We start from the raw sequence: 18185 nt of genomic DNA on the forward strand, positions 1-18185 counted from the left end.
TCCACAAACTAATGAACAACATCCATTTCTCAACTCTCTAGTTTTTAGGAGTTATTTATTCCAATTTTTCTCCCTACATTTTCAATTTCTCTAATTCCCTATTCCCACATCTCACGCCCTTTGACTACCTTTGACCTTGTCAAATTTCTCTTTGAAGTTGGAGTACCTAGGCGGCATGAGGTTCGACGGACTGGGAGGCTTCGCATTCAAGAGACTCTGGTTTCTCTTGAGATATTGAGTCCTGAACTTATGAATCTCTTTATGTTTCTGAGTTCTCATTGCAAGGGGCTTTTGCTACGTGAGGCTTGACTAATCGGAAAGCTTCGATCATCTATAAAGTTTTGGGTCTTGCTCGAACCTTTTCCTATTTTTGCTTTATTGGTGAGCTTTCTTTTTGTTTAGGTCCTTTTGGGTCATGTCCAACATGCTTATAAATTTATAATTCTCATAAAGGAGTTAGAAAAATTTTCTCAAATAGTTCTATCTCTGAACCAGATCTAAAATAATTCATTAATATATTTTGTGGTTTTAATACAAAATGTCACTTGGTTCTAGAGGTAAGATAACAAATGTCTAACTTTGTCATTCTTGTTCACAATATGTAACGATTTCTTATTCAAGTATTTCAATGGATGAACATTTGAAAATTAAGAACGAATTTCGATCAACTAATAAAAGATTATATTATATTAGATTTTTTTTTTTTTGAATATTATTGATATATTTTATTTTAAACTTTAGATTGTAAAAACATATATGTTTTTTTTTGTAGGTGAAGAAGTTTCTTCATATGTACTTTCAAAACCTTAATAATTCTATTCCTAAATAACCGAGTTATATTATCCCTATATATCTAATTCATTTGATCCTTATTGAATGCGTCGAGAATAGAAGTGGGAGTGACATTAGGAGTCGGATCAGTGAAACGAATGGAAGTGTGTCTATTACAATAAAAAAGAGGATGATGAATATGAAGACGATGATGATGAAAGTATTCCGCCTACACAATTATTAAAATTTTTGCATAATATATATATATTTTTTTGTGTTTGATGTATTTGAGATTGACATTAAAGTTAATTTAAATATTATTTTATTTTATTTTATTTTTAAAAATATATTTATATTTAAATTTAATTTTGAAATTTAAAAACATTTATATGAATATTTATTTTTATTACGTTAATTAATATTAAATAAAAAATAAAATAAAAATTTATGATTTAATATTTTGTCGCATAAGATTGCGACAAACTCTAATGAGTATTTTCACATATCCGCGGCAAGGTGTAATTAATGTGCCTCTCAATTAATGCGGAAGCGGTAATTTGTTAGTCTTTTGCGGAAAATTTTAATTAATGTTCCCTTATTGTTGTAGCGGAAGACTATAACAATGTATTGCCGATAATTGCTAATTAATGTCCATTAATTTTGTTCAGAAAAACTGTCGTAACAATAACAAACAATCATACGGCAAGTCATTAAAAATTTGTTGTGAAACCATATATGTTCCGGAATAAATAATTCTGCCACAATATTATACTTTTATGAGAGTGACATTTATTGTTTTTTATATCATTAATGTAAATGATTTGGGCAAAAATAATTCTATTTCCCACATTAATTTGGTCTTTTTTTTTTTTCTTCAAAAGTTTTATTATGTAATTTTTCATCATTTCTCTTCAAAATTATTATATTTGATACTTATTTTCATATAAAATGTAACAGTTAACAATGATTAAATATAAGAAATATTGAGAATCATATATCAGCTAATGTGGATGATAGAACAAACGGTATAAATACAAACATCATATGAATGTTAAATAAATGCACTACTTGTGTTGAATTCAATTATAGATTGTATTGTCTTTAACTATAATATATGATATTCATTCTATGTTAATATAAATACAAATGTAACACACGAACGATTAGCATATTTCATAGTCAAAGTCATTCTAATTTATAGTTGAATTCAAAATAGTGCATTCATAGAACACAACTACGTATTTTAATATAACATAATATAACGAATTTGCATTGTTTTTATGCTTCAAATGTGTTGAGTAAGAAATTCATTATGATGAATGTTGGTTTCTCATTTCAACACTGATATTGAAATCTAAAATACAAATAAATCAAATAACAAAAAAAATAAATAATAATAAATCAATTAAAAAATGTTATGTTTACATACATCAATACTATTCGTCAATGATAATTTTTAAAAAGGAAAGAAAATATCATATCAAATATTCCTCCCATAAAACATTAAATCGAATATTTAACATTTTATTATTAAAAAAACTTAAAAAGTTAGAGTTTGTTTTTTATTTCAAACTCAATTCTACATTATTCAATTCGTCGGTACGCATAATTTTTAATAAAATATAACCGTAAAATACTATTGAAATCCAATTTCAAATCAAACACACCCTAAAATCCTCTATACAAAAACAAAGTTATTTATATTTCCAAAAAAAAAAAAAAAAAAAAAGAAGTTATTTATAGTAGAGGACTATATGCCACCAACATTGGTATTGTATTTTTTTAATCTCTCATCCATCTTGTTGCCTTGTTTATATGCTTCCTATTACATAAAATAATCCTAAAATAATTTTAGTTAAATATATTTATATATACATACACGGCAGCTGTTAACATATTGATTACGATTAATTAGCATATGAACAACTATTTATCAATACATAGACTCGAAAATAAATCAACATGTGCTGTACAACTGTTTTATATCATTTACTTGTGCTATCTTAACATGCATCTTCTATTAAGATCAATTGTGATATGTACTGTTACTAGAGCCGGCAATGGGTCGGGTTTGTGTCGGGTTGACTACTTTAAACGGGTTAAATTACTCAACTATAATCCGACCAGTTTATTATCGTGTCGGGTTCGTGTTAACCCGTTTATTATTGTGTCGGGTTCGGTCGACTCGTGTTGACCCGTATACATAATTAAGTCTAATTTCTTGATTCAAATTAAATAATTTTTTGTTTTGTTGTCGCGTTATGTTAGTTTTTATTGGTTTGAGCGTAAATTAAGTTGAATTATTTAAAATTGAACTTAGTTTAAATTAATTTATAAAAAAATTATTAAATTACGATTATTTTATATATATAATAAATGTATTAATCAATATTAATATATTAGGATTGTTGTGTCGGGTTCGTGTTAACCCGTATACATAATCGGATTGAAATCTTTGACCCAAACCCAATTATTTCGTATCGGGTTGTCATGTCAGGTCAGTTTTTGCCAGCTCTAACTGTTACTATACTATGTAATGTTAATTTACTTACATATTTGTACCATATTAATATGTATTTTATATTAGAACAATAATAATATATGTTGAATGAATTATTATTATTATTGCGTGATGATTAAAATTAATCATTATGAATGGGACAAATAGATGAAAGTTTTTAAACAAGCGAAAGAAAATTAAAAATGAAGATCCACATGCAATGTTTGGTTAATAGTGAAAGAATACATACACAAAATGCAGTCCACTTTTGAAAAGGGCCTCTTTCTGTCTCTTTGAAGTGCTTTCAACATCACTTTGAGGTCATTTTCTCATATAACACACAAATAGATATGATAAACACATACATCTCATAGGAGCAGTTTTGCTGTCTCTCTCTCTCTCTCTCTTACTCCCAACATATGAGCATCGAAAATCTGTTAGAATTAGCTGCTGTAGTCTTCTTGCAGAATATATATATATATATATATATATAACCATGCACTACCAGAAATATATAGATTTGTCTCGGAAAAATTGTCTCGAAAAAATTGTCTCGAAATTTATATAGATACGAGACATTTAATCGAATACTCTTGGCAATTGTCTCGAAATCTTTTCTGTGGCCGTTTCATTGTGACAATATGGAAAGTCACGGAATTGCGAGACAAATTGTCTCGTCCAATTAACTGAGAGAATATTGTGACAATAGATTGTCTCAAAAAAATTCGCAAATGCCATTGAGACTATATTTTGTTCCAAACACGTGACAATTTTCGAGACTACAGTTTATCTCCAATAGCCGTGATACTTTCCGAGACTATATTTTGTTTCGAACAGCCGTGACATTTTCGAGATTATATTTTGTCTCAAACGACCGTAATAATTTTTGAGACTATTTTGTCTTGAACGGTAGTGACAATTTTTCGAAACTATGCTTTGTCTCAAAAGACCATGACAATATCCGAAATTGTATTATATCACTAAAATTCATCGAAATATCCGAGACTATATGTTGTCTCGAATAACCATGACAATATAGAGATCGTATACAATATTTTATCTTAAAATAATTCATGACAATATTTGTAAATGTGTACTATATTGCATTTCGAAATATTTTTCACGATTTATTCGAGACAATTTAAATTCTTGAAATATACTTTTCGTAATTTATTTCGAGACAATTTATTCTCTTGGAGATGGTTCGAGACAAATATGCAACAATACTTTGTCACAAAAGAACTTTCGAGATTATGGTTGAGAAAAATTATCATAATGATATCTCAAACCATGATTGAGACACTAATTTGTCTAAAAAAAAAAGATTCCGTGACACAAAATTATCTCGAAACTTTTTACCAAGACAAATTTTTGAGATAAATTGACATTTTCTTGATAGTGATGAAAATTATTAATAAGTGCCGGCCAAAACAAATTGATCGACCATTCTTTGTTCGTATCATAATCAATAATATTGTTGTTAACTTATGATTGAAATAACTGAACTCAAATAAACCTACACTTACTTAGTTTAATCTTAATATAAATAAAAAAGAAAGAAACATAAGAGGGTGTCAACATGTATAATAGAAGATTCTTCTATTATTATTTTTTTTCTTAAAAAAAAAAATGAAAAAAATCATTTTTGCTCCCAATATAATCAAATTTCATAAATTTTGGTCAGAATATAAAAATTTTATCAATTTTAATTCCAATATACCAAAAACTCATCATTTTTGGTCTCAATATAACCAAAACTATCATTCTTGGTCCCAATATAAAATTTTTATCAATTTTATTCTCAATATAACCAAAATTCATCATTTTTTGTCTCAATATAATCAAATCTTATCTTTTTTGGTTCCTCCATCAACAAATCAACGGAAAATGCTGACGTGGACTTGTAAGATTGTGCAATTTCTGCGAATATAAATATAAAGTTTGATTTCTTTTCACGTCAATATTTTCCGTCGGTTTGTTGACGGTGGTACCAAAAAAATAAGGTTTGATTATATTGGGACAAAAAATGATGAGTTTTTGTTATATTGAGATTAAAATTGATAAAAAATTTAAATTGGAACAAAAAATGATGAGTTTGGTTATATTGGGACAAAATTGATAAGATTTTTATATTGGAACCGAAATTGATGAATTTAATTATATTGAAATTAAAAATAATTTTTTCAAAAAAAAAGAAAATGATATGTAATATTACTGCTTGGAGCATAGCCGCTACGTCCAACACCTCACCAGCAGCTTTGCTCCTCTTTATTTTGGGTAATTGTATTGCAAATTATAAGGGAACACATGATAATAAAAATTTTGGTGTGCTTTATCATGTATTTTATATATTTTATTTGAATTATATATTAGTTATTTTTGTATTTTAGAAAATTTTATTTTTTTTAAAATAATATTAATATTAAATATATTTTAATTGCATAAAATGTTAAGTAAGTTTAATTAATCAATTATAATACTCCCTCCATTCGGCAAAAAGGTTGTCATGGCTTTTTTGCGTATTGATATTTGAATATTAATTATTATATCAATACGCAGTAAAAATCAAGAGAAAAAGACAAAAATACATTTATTAGTCTCTTATAATACAAATACAATGATTTTGTTAAGTAAATTATTCAAATATAAGATATTTTTAATGTTAAGTACAATAATGCAAAAACAAAATGACAATCTTATTGCGGGACAGAGGGAGTAAATAAATATTAATAAATTTTCTACATAATAAATCATTTTTTATTTTTTAAATTGTTTTTATTAGTGTATATTATAGCATAAGCGTATATTGTTGCATGATTGTTGTCCAATTATTTTCCATTAATTGTATTTATGTTTTTTCCTTAAATAGATTAGGAATAGAGCAATAGTTTAGAAGTTAATTCATATAGCTTTTGGATTGGATAAACGAGTAGACAACTCTGTTTTATGCAAGGAGGGAGAGAAAATTATCAAAATTACTTTGTTGCTCTTTGTTTTGTTCTTATTTTCACAATTTTATAAATAAATAATTTAATGATGTGGGTAAAAAATAATTTAATATTTTTTATGAATAGATTTCTTTGATAAAAGTATAAAAAGAGATTAATTTCTTCTGTCATGTGCGGAAAGATAATGTGACATAGAAGCTAAAAAAAGAAAAGGCAAAACCGCCTATAACTTCTCTATGATTTGAAAATTCGGAGTCATTTTTCCGGCTAGGAGCGAACTTATTTGAGGGCAAGGGTGCCCTTGCCCTCAATTTTTTATATTTTTTTAATGTATTTAAAATTTTTATGCATATATATTAGTGACCCAGCCCACCCATGCTACCCCACCAAGCCAACCTTTCTTTTATATATATATATATATATATATTATGATTAAATATTTACTGTTAAATTTAATTTTAACCTAATTTTTATTTTCAATTCCCAAATTTTTCAATAATCCATCAATTCCTTCTCTTTTGCGAATTTGGGCATACTGACTACTCACTGCTCCACGGTTCCATCTTTCGCAATTGTGCGGCCATCGCTCCGTCCTTTCCTTTCTTCACACCCGCAAGTCGCCCTTATGTGCGCAGTTCTGCAGGGCGCCATGCACACCTGCAGTTTGTAAATTTTTTTGTAAGTTTTTAAATATAAAATATTGTTTATTTTTTTATTTTTAATTTTAATTTCTCTTTATTTTTCTAGTTATTTATGAATTGTGTTGTAATTGTCTTCGACATACAAATATTTATATTGATACAATTTATTGAAATATATTACAATTTACAATTATATTGGTATTTGATTTGAAACTTTGGATTGAATAATTGGAAAAAAAAACTAAGTAATTGATGGTTTGATTGTGTGCAGTTTTTGGATTTGGATTTGATCATTTGACAACTACATTGGATTCCTAGACAACATCTTATAAGTTATTTAAATACTATACTACTTTTTTATTGGTTTGTTTACTGTTTTTTTATTTGAGTTTGGGTGTAATGATTTATTAGATTGTTGTTGGTGAATTTGATTTCATATTGTATTTCGGTATTTTGAATACTTTATTCTTTTTAGTTCAATACTTTTGTATTTTTTGAATTAGAATTGATTTTCTATAATTTTTATTGTTGTCAATTTGATGAATTATTGTTATTATTTAGGTATTAAATTATGGATAAGTTTATTATTAAATCAAAGAGGACAACTCCGAGCTCATCTAGTCCAACTGAAATGAGTAGGAATGACAAAGAAGTTAAACCAACTAAGATTCCACGGATAGAAGTAGAGTTATCGTTGGAAATTGAGATAGTTGGTGATCCAGGATTGCGTCAACCCATTGATAGTTATCCCGTTAACATTAGAGATGAATTGAGGAGGCGATATTTGGCTAAAGGTCCATGTCAACCATGTGAATGTAATTTTCCAAAAAGTAGCTCGGGTAAATTTATGAGAAAGTTTCAAGTTGCATGATTTGACAAATTTGATTGGCTTGAATATAGTGTTAAAAAAGATGCTACATTTTGTTTAGTATGCTACTTGTTTAGTAAAGGCTATAAACATGGTGGAGATACTACTTTTACAAAAGTTTGAGTTCAAAAATTGGAAAAGAGCCTTAGACAAATTTAAAGAGCATGTAGGCAATACAAGAAGTGCACATCATGGTGCTAAAATTCAAGCGTCATCATTTAGGGATCAGAGGAACAATGTTGATTACTTGTTATCCCAAAGAAGTAAGGAAATAGAGCTTGATTATCGTGTTCGTTTGACAGCGGTTGTGAACGTAGTTCGATTGATTTTACGACAGGGTTTTGCTTTTCGTGGCCATAATGAGTCGGAGACATCTTTACAAAGAGGTAATTTTCTTGAAATTTTGAATTGGCATTGTGATCATAATGAAGATGTTAAGAAAGTGATGAACTTAAATGCTCCGGGAAATAATTAGTTGACTTTTCCTAAGATTCAGAAGGATATTATTAATTCTTGTGCTATGGAAGTGAGGAAAGTTATTTTTGATGAAATTGGAGACAAATTTTTCTCAATTTTGATTGACGAGGCTCGAGATAGTTCTGTGAAGGAACAAATGTCTATTATTGAGATATGTAAACAATAGGGGAGAAGTGAATGAACGATTCGTTGGACTAGTACATGTTAGTGATACTACTTCAAACTCTTTCAAAGGTGCTATTGATGATTTTTTTTTTAAAGAATAGTTTATCACTTTCTAACCTTAGAGGTCAAGGTTATGACGGGGATTCCAACATGCGATGTGAGTTTCATGGTCTTAAAACACTCATCTTAAATGAACATAAGCAAGCATATTATGTTCATTATTTTGCTCATCAGCTTCAGTTAGTGGTTGTTGCAACTTCAAAGGATCAGGTATTAGTAAGCGATTTTTTTGATCATTTAATCCGTATTGTGAATCTTGTTGGAGCTTCATGTAAAAGAAGGGATGCGATGCGACAAAAACACCATGATGATCTTGTTTGGCGCATTGAGTGTGGTAAAATTGTTAAAGGAAAAGGCAAAAATCAAGAAACAAGTTTGGCTCGTCCAGGTGATACTCGTTGGGGTTCTCATTATAGGACATTAGACCGAATTTTAAATATGTGAGATGCAATAAAAGATGTTCTTGATACTATTTTCGGAGGATGGCCCGGATCAAAAAACTCGAGGAACTCCAGCAGGTCTAATTGGTAAAATGATGAGTTTCGAATTTGTTTTCATTGCTCATTTCATGTTGAAATTGTTAGCAAAAACAAGTATATTGTCTGCAGCCTTTCAAGAAAAAACACATAATATTGGTAATCTCGTGGCTTTGATTACAACATTGAAAGATGATTTGGTTGTATAGAGAAGATGATTGGATGATTTGTTGGAAACGATCAAAAAGTTTTCTTTAAAAAGGATATTTTTTGTACCGAATTTGGAAAATCCTTTGCCTGGTCGAGCTAGATTTGAAAGGAAAGTCGATGGCCAACCAAAGATTTATTTGCACTTTTTTCGACGGGATATATTCTTTCAGGTATTTGTTTGTAAATATATATAATATTTAAATTTATTACATGTGCTTTATGATATATTTATTATATAAATAATTTATTTATTTATTTATTTTTATTATGGAAGGTTGTTGATCTCATTGGACAAGAAATTGATAATCGTTTTGCGGAGTCAAGTTCAGAACTTTTCTGTGGCATTGCATGCCTTGATCCTCGAGATTCGCTTGCTAGCTTTCATCTTGATAAGTTACTGCATCTTGCTGAATTATATCCAGATGATTTTTCTGATAAAGTTTTGCTGACCCAAGAACTTAAACAGTATATTGCGATAGTAAAAAAATCTGAGTGTGTTTTTTTTTTTTCGGGTCTTCAAAGTATTGGTGATCTTGCAATAAGAATGGTTGAAAGAAACTGGCACACTGCTCTGAAGTTGGTATATCGACTCATTGAATTGGCATTGGTTTTGCCGGTTGCAACCGCTACTGTTGAAAGATATTTCTCCGCGATGAAGATTATTAAGAATGATTTGCGTAACAAAATGGGGGATGAGTTTCTCACGGATAGTTTACAAAGCTTTATTGAAAAAGAAATTTTTGCAAAAATCGAAATGAAGCTATTTTGCAACGTTTTCAGAATATGGCAAGTTGAAGAATTCAATTGTCGGATGTATAATTTTATTTGAACGATGTTTAATATTGCTTCTACTAGAATTTATAATTTGTAGCGTCTAATTTATAATTTTATTTGAACAATGTTTAATATTGCTTATATTAGAATTTATAACTTTTAGTGTTAATATTTATTTTTTGCAAGAAGTGCGCCCCCCTTGTTTAGATTCCTAGTTCCGCCACTGGCCCCGGTACTTTAGAAACTATTTAGTATACCCTTGTGTTTTTAGAAATGTTGAGCGTAACCCTCCAAATATCAAAAGTTAACGGAGCTTGGTATATACGTGTGGATTAAACGAGTATACTTGTGATTGCTTCTCTTAAACTACCTAAATTCCTAATGTATTCTTAAATGAGAAAGGTCATGATTTTATTTATTTTAATTCATTTATGTGATGTGAAATTAACATATTAGATCAAATGTGTTCTTATTCGTAGAAGAACAGTGCATTTTGGATATCCTAAGAGCACATACAATGGTTCACATTGAATTAATGCCTCTATTGAAACAAATTCTCATGTGTCAATGATGTAGTCATTCCCAATTCAAATCAATCAATTTTTTTTATTTCATCTCACCATAGTGGCTCTCTTCCTTCTTCCAAATCGGACACCTTCTACTCTTTTAAGATCGACGACGAAGGAGGGACTGTGGTGGTTGGCAGCCAGCGACTTCCTCCGACGAACAACAATGTCTCGGCGTTCTCCTGGTGACATCCTTGAACAGGCTCATATTCTGCATCATATCTTCCTAGATTATTTGAGATGATTTCTTAGAGAAAGAACACTTCACTTTCGAGGAATCGGCACTGTAGAGAGTGGTGGAGAAGATGGGCAAGAGAGAGAGAGAGGAGATCAAAAGTAGCATTGACGCCGCTTTGACTGCACCCGCTCTCTTCAAGAGTGTCGATTTTTTCAATCTAGAGATGAAAGCCATTACGTGATGAAAATTTTTGAGTCAGGAGATAAAGCCGTCTAAATTTGAGTTATTGTTTATGATCTAAAGACACCCGCAACTCATGAATATCCAAAGTAAAAATCATTGTCACCTTATAAATTTAAAAAGAAAACTTAAAAGATAAGAGATTTTATCTTCAAGATATCATCTTCTTGGAGATATCTATTTATCTCATGTGTCTAATTTTAATTGAGGCAGATGACATGTTTATTATATATATATTGTATATATTGTATATATATATAATTTGTTTATGTAATTCTTATTAAATATATTATTATATTTTTGTTTCAATAATATTTTTATACAGTAATTTATAAAATTTTATATTTTATGACATGATATTAGTATTGGATATTATTTATTTAAATTTTAAAAAATAATATCAATATTAATTGTTTTTATTGTATTTATAATGTAGTGTTAATTTTGAAAATTTTAATTATTTTCTTTATATTTTATTCTATCAGTTAACAAATAAAAGTTATAATAATAATAATAGTACAACATTAAAGAAAACGTTTTATTAATTATAAAATTTTAAAAAATAAAATATATTAATTGGACCTAAATAAAATAAAAGTATTAATTACTTTTTTAATAAATTAAATATTACAAAAAATAATAATAATCATTTATTATTGATTAATTATAAAATTAATAAGAAGATTATGATTAAAAAAATTGTATATATTATGATGTGAAACTAAAAAATAAATAAAGAAATTAGAATGAGATTTTTTATAGATATAAAATAATATATATATATATTGTGAGGAGATACCAGTAAGTCACTAATCAGTTAATCGGTATCTTCCAAATCTATTATTTAGTTTTTTTTTTTTTTACTCATTTGGTCATTTATTACGAGCGTGTTTGACAATTAAATGATAGTTTTTAGTTGTTAATTGATTTAATTAGCTGATAGTTGTTAGTTGATTCAATTAGTTTGTTTGACTAGCTGCTTTGATTAGTTATTTGTATTAAAATGTTTGGTAAAACAATTGTTTGATATTAGCTGTTTATACGTAAAATGACGATCGATGACATTTCTATTTTATTTTTATTTTTTCAATATATTCAATTGTGTTCTTTTGAATTTAGAATGTTTGAAATTTTTTTATTATTAGTTATTGAAAATTGTAAAAGTATTATAAAATAGTATTTATTTTTATTATAGTTAGATTTAAAAAATAATATATTTTTATTGAAAAATATAAATAATTTTTTCTATTGAAAATAATGTAAAATATAAAATAATAAATTTTTTGTATATATATCTATTATGTTAATTATCGATTAGTCATTATAATTATAATTTTTAATAAATTTAATTTATTTTTAGTATAAAATTTATATAATGTAATTTTAATATAAAAATAAATTATTTATATTTATATTTTCTATTTTGTATTGATTTTAATAAATTTATATATTTTATAATTAAAAATAATTTTTATATATAAATTAATTATTTTAAATTTAAGTAAAACTATACTATAATAAAATATTCTAATAAAATTGAAAAATAATCAAAATATATTTATTTGTATAAATGCATAATAAATTTTTAAGGACAAATAAAAAATTTTAAAGTGAAAAAGCTATTTCAACGTTGGGTAAGTTAACTTTTCAAAAATTAGATTTTTTTTTTTTCAAAAAGTTATTCCAAAAAGTTAATTTACCAAAAACCTAAATTAGCTAACCTTGTTATAATAAAAAAAGATAGAAAAAAAATAATAATAAGTGGTACATTTTTTGTTCCAATTCAATGTACTATTTTATTTTCTTTTATACATTAGATTAAGATATAATAATATTTTATTATTTATTAACATTTTTATCTTTGCAAGTATAAAGAAAATAAATGATTTTATAAAAGGTAAGAGTATTTTTGTTGTATTAATATATATAAATTAATTTTACTATAATAATAATCAAAAATATTTTTGAGTGAGACATATAAAAATAATGAAAATGATACATTGAATTGGAATAGAAAAATTATATTACCTTGGTCCTAGTTATGGTGTTTATGTTATCATAGATACGAAAATTTAAGTGAATGAGAATATATTAGTAAAAATAATTATATATTAAAATTAATATAACTAATTAGTTTATTTAAAATTTAAAAAAATTAAAATAAAGTTAAAACGTATAATTTATTTTTAAAAAATAAAATAACAAATTAAACAACCTAAAATGAAAAGATGAAGATAAGTAAAATAAGAGTAATTTTTTTGGAAAAAAAAAAAGATACAAACAAACTTATATTTTTTTTATGATAGAAAAATAAAAATATATATATATTTCACCATTGCCACGAGCAAACATATTAACGACGACGAATATTAAAACAACGAAGGCTCCATTTTGCATCATATCTAAGGGATTTTTTAGGTTCGATCGTAGACAATACACAACGTATAACTAGCTCGTATTAGGACAGATAGAGTACTCTTTGAATTAAAAATTACATATATGCAATGTGTTTGTTTGGGATTTGGATTTTGAGTTGGGATTTTAACAGTAAAAATTTTGAATTTGAATAGTTGTATGATGTGATATAAATAGATATTGATGTGATATTTTGAATGTAAAATTGACTTTTAGTATAATATAAAAAAAGTAAAAAATAGGTGTTTAATGTGATATTTTTAGGAGAAATAATGGGATGAACAGTGGATTGAAAATCCAATCACCAGACAAATACACTTATAAATATTTTCTTGATCCATGCAACTCCAGGCCTGGGTTTCTCCCCATTAGCCAATATATATATATATATAGCCACTCTATTTTACAAGAACAAAAAAATATTTCCTACAAAATGTGTATTTCCTATATATAAGTTGTCTATACAGTCTCTGTATCTAATCTTGCCTCTCCTAATCAATGATATTCACTTCCTTCGAAGGTTTCATCCTTCGTGACACCTGATTCGATCGTCTCCGACGGTCTGCCACCGTCCTGCGGCTTCACCGATCCCCCGGAATGCCGCCGCAGGCTATGCGCCGCGCCGACTGTCCAGACGAGTACTAACGCCGCCATAACGATCGACAGAAACGCCGCCGACGCCCAAACGATCCTCACGTATCGCTTCAACGGGCCGCAATGGCTCTCGAGGATTTCGCCGAACGCGTCCTTGACGGTTTGGCATTCAACGAGGCTTTCCATCCCCGGATACACATCGAGCAGCCTCTGTATCGACGTCGTGTAGGCCTCCACCGTGTAGTACTCGTTCGCCGCGACGAGGATCCCGCCGTTGCACGTCTCGCCCCCGGCGTCGTCGGGACACACCAGCAGCCTCAGCATCCGCGGGATGTTCCCGATCGGGATCGAGCTCGGCGGGCAGTCCCACGGCTGGTAGTCGTGCGACGGCGGGGGCGAGAACGGGTTGCATATTTGAACGAAGCTGCCGTAGGATGTCGAGATGTTGAGGTTCACCTCGTTCACCATGTCGTAGATCTCCGCGCTGACGTCGCTGAGCACGGATTTCGCCGAGAGAAGTTCGTCGCACGGGAGGATCGAGCTCAAGCTGTTGTTGTAAGGATCTTCTTGGAAGCCTTTTAGCGCGGTGCACGTGTCGCCTGCAAAGCTGAAACCGTAAAGCTCGATTAGTTGATCTATTTGTCGCGTCGCGTTTGTTATAATCGAAAAAGGAAGCTTACGAGAGCGACGTACTTTTGTAGGAACAAGTAAATTCCGAAGAATAGCCAACATATGACCGTGAAAATCCAACATAAGACGATCAATCTGCGATAAACGGATCGTTACTAAGTAGTACAATACAGTGCTGACAAGACATCACGTTATAATAAATACCCTATATTACTATAGATTTCAGCGCATGATATATGCTCATACAAAATAATATTTTCTCCGTGCCATATCTATATGCGTTTGGTTTTTGTACGGAGTAGAAATAAAGTAGAAATGATTAAAATAACCTTATTAGTATTGTGTGATATAAAGGTAATGACATTTGTATAATATATTGTAAATTGTAATGAAAAAATTGATAGTTTGTTAAGAGACGGAGAAAGTATAAATTTTAATTCGACTACTACTTACATTCGGGCAATTCTCTGAAACTTGAGGACGCCGAGCGCTGCGTAAACACAAACAATAATCGTACATTAGTTCGAGAAACTAGGTTGTGTTCTATTGTCGGTTTTATCAAATATTTTTACTATTTAAAATATAACATCAACCTTTATTTATATCACATTAAATAATTATTCGAATTCAACTTTTTACTATTCAAAAATTCAAACTCAAAGGAAATTTTAGCTGCGTCTTACCTAAGAGCGCAAGCACGGTCGTTAAGGTCAATGAAATTGCTACGGTCGTGACTATGTACACTATCTTTATCCCTTTATCGATTAGGCGCCTATTTTTAGCCGCCTGTCGATGTATGTCGTCCGCCTGCTTATCTAATCTCTCGGACGTCGAGGTTAGAAACCTCGTCGCCTGAGAATTTCCGGTAACTCGGCCCAAAGATGTGCTCATTTCCTTCATAGCTCCGGTCGTCGTGTAGATTGTGTCGGAGGCCTCATCTGCCGTGTCGATTATGATGTCTATGACGGTATTCGCCGTCGAATGGAACTTGGCATTTCCGCCGAGAACTAAGCCGCAGCCTAACCTGAAATTCGACGAATATGAATTAAATATTTCGGGAAAAAATGTCGCCGGAAAGTATTTAACGGCGGCCGGAGGACTTACACGGCGAGAACTGTGAAGAAGACGGCAAAAAGCAACGGCCATAGATGGCAATTGTTACTACAGGGGAGTCTTATATTGGCCTTTTTTCTTCCATTACAGCAAGCCATTCGGACAAGAAGAAATCCGCCGTAGCCGACGCCGGAGAAGAGCCAAATCGCCGCCAGAATGTATCCCGGAAAGCCGGTGAAGGCCGTCGACTGTCCGATCAATACAAAAACGATTAAGAACTAGAATCAAAGTCGATTGATTGATTATTGAAGATGAAAGAAATTGTCAAATTCTTACACTCCAATAATGCTTATTAGTAACATCGTATCCTCCTCTGTATTTCTTCAGACCGTCGAGGGGATCGGCTCTCACAGTGTCGTCCAAATGCCCGCCGGAATCGTTAACGGAGAAGAGCCGCCGCCGGCGACCTGAATCGAATTCAGACAGTCGGAAAAAAAAAAAAAAATTCTTGTCGTTCCGACAAAGAATTAAACTTGATGAAGTTAAAAATACCTGATTCGGACAGAGTGGGGAGCCCTGAGAGAAACGTGAAGTTGAGGGCGAAGATTAGGGCGAGGAGAAGGATATGATTAGGGCAGCCGCCATTGCCGGAGCTCATAATTGGTGTTGTTCTTCCCGAAGATGTCTGAAAAAATCGATGTTCAGATTTTTGGTTTGGTGATTGTTAGGATGAAGAGAAATTGGGAGTGTGCCAAACCTAATGCACTGCTGCTTTCTCAATTTTGTAAATTAATTAATTTTATAATTAATGAATTTGGTGTCACAAAATTGCATTATTATGATTATGATTATTGGCTGCCATAGCCCAATCTAGCATTGAATTATGGGGCTGCCTAAATGTGTTTGAGAAGAGGGTAGAGATAGAATTTGTAAATGTGAACTTGGGAAAGAGATTGGGAGAATTGGGGCATAAAGCAGAAGCAGCCTTTGTCTAGATATTACAAAATCATCAAGAAAAAAATGGATTCCATTAATGGTAGCTTTATATATCTATATATATATATGTGTGTATTTGTATGTATGTATGTATGTATGAGCACGCCAATATATAAAGTTTGAAGGGAAAAGAAGTTTGAATGGAATTGTTTGACGTGTTTTAAAAGCGTGTGTGAAAAAGAAGCACGATTTTATGGAATTTGTGGAGTCGATGACTAATGGGGTCAATGGGTCATGGAAATTATTATTATTATTATTATTATTATTATTATTATTATGTTGGAATGATTTTGGTGAATTTTTACTATTTATTAATTGTCATGAAAAATATTAAATTAAATATGTGTTTTAGTATACTAAAAATTAATTGTATATTCAAAATATCATATCAATATATTTATTTATATGAAAATAAAAAATACAAACTGAAATCAACCACGGTATGTGTTATATGAATTAATATTGCACATTTGTTGTTAGCATGTGTTGTGTTAAAAATATGTTTAATATGAACCGAACCGGTAATCTAATTTGACTCGTTTAATATGAACCGAACCGGTAATCTTATGTCAAATTAATTATAATACGTATTGTGTCATAACATCGTTGTTATCATTGTTATTAACATTTTTTTATATGAATTAATGAGATACGATGATGATCTAATAATTTAATACTACAAGATTATGCAAACTATACCTTCAATATATATATATGTATGACTACAAAAAAAATAATATATTTGTAACGGAATTTCATTCATAAAGTTCACATAGCTAACGTAATTTCATTCATATTTCCGTCTCTAATGTCATTAGTAACGGAAAAAGTAGATTTACAGATAAAAAAATTTTGTTACAAAAATAATTTTTTCTTATACAGTGAAATATCAATGTCTCCACATATAATATTCAATTACATAACATTTAATGCATGCAAGTAAACAAACAAATATATATATATATATATGATAAATTGTATAACATCTCTTTATATTTTAGTAAAAATGCATAAAGCATCTTATATTTTATTTATTATATGAAACCATCTTGTATTAATATAAAATTTACAGGAAACATTCTCTTTTGTTCAAAATTGATATTTGATTCTAAATAAATATCTAAATTATACAAGTTTAATACGAATAAAAAATACAAAATATCTTAAATAATATTTTTCAATGAAATAAATAAATAAATAAATAATTGATTAATCTTTCATTTTATTTATTTATTTTATTCAAAAAAAAATTATTTAAAATATTTTAGGTTTTTTATTTTTTTATAAAACATGCTTAATTTAGATATTTATTTAGAATCAAATATTGAACAATAAATAAACTTTACATTAACACAATAAATTTTCACACGATAAATAAAATCCATAATATTTTGTGCATTTCTACTGAAAACACAGTGAAATATTGTATAATTTATCATATAAATATATATATATATATATAGAGAGAGAGAGAGAGAGAGAGAGAGAGAGAGAGAGAGAGAGAGAGAGAGAGAGAGAGAGCACCTCTTATTCCTGCATATATGTGTAAGCTTCAAGAATCCTAGGTAATTTCTGAAACCCTAATTAGGGTTTCAGAATGAAATAAAAATATAAATAAGATGA

General features: G+C 29.3%; 1 protein-coding gene across 2 annotated transcripts; it reads right to left on the reverse strand.

Moving 5' to 3' along the window:
• Positions 1-13635: 13635 nt before the first annotated feature.
• On the reverse strand, positions 13636-18185 carry LOC127242741 (uncharacterized). Of its 2 annotated transcripts, none has more exons than XM_051262421.1 (8): positions 18087-18185; positions 16119-16251; positions 15903-16033; positions 15618-15814; positions 15197-15537; positions 14967-15003; positions 14577-14648; positions 13636-14490 (listed from the first exon to the last, which is right to left on the reverse strand). In XM_051262421.1, the coding sequence occupies exons 2-8, from the start codon at positions 16222-16224 to the stop codon at positions 13785-13787; spliced, it is 1590 nt and encodes a 529-aa protein (XP_051118378.1). In that variant the 5' UTR covers positions 16225-16251; positions 18087-18185; the 3' UTR covers positions 13636-13784. The 2 variants fall into 2 exon arrangements, with proteins under 2 accessions (XP_051118378.1, XP_051118377.1); XM_051262420.1 differs by lacking the exon at positions 18087-18185 and adding an exon at positions 16324-16628.

The sequence above is a fragment of the Andrographis paniculata genome, unplaced genomic scaffold, assembly GCF_009805555.1.
Source record: "Andrographis paniculata isolate CXL003 unplaced genomic scaffold, ASM980555v1 Contig87END, whole genome shotgun sequence".
In the NCBI taxonomy this organism is placed as follows: domain Eukaryota; kingdom Viridiplantae; phylum Streptophyta; class Magnoliopsida; order Lamiales; family Acanthaceae; genus Andrographis; species Andrographis paniculata.

Excerpts from the sequence above, each read along its gene's own strand:
- LOC127242741 (XM_051262421.1), bottom strand. The coding sequence starts at position 16,224 with ATGAGCTCCGGCAATGGCGGCTGCCCTAATCATATCCTTCTCCTCGCC. Across the intron at positions 16,034-16,118 it reads CCCCACTCTGTCCGAATCAG|GTCGCCGGCGGCGGCTCTTC; the intron begins GTATTTTTAACT and ends AATTCGATTCAG. Across the intron at positions 14,649-14,966 it reads TTTCAGAGAATTGCCCGAAT|ATTGATCGTCTTATGTTGGA; the intron begins GTAAGTAGTAGT and ends CGTTTATCGCAG.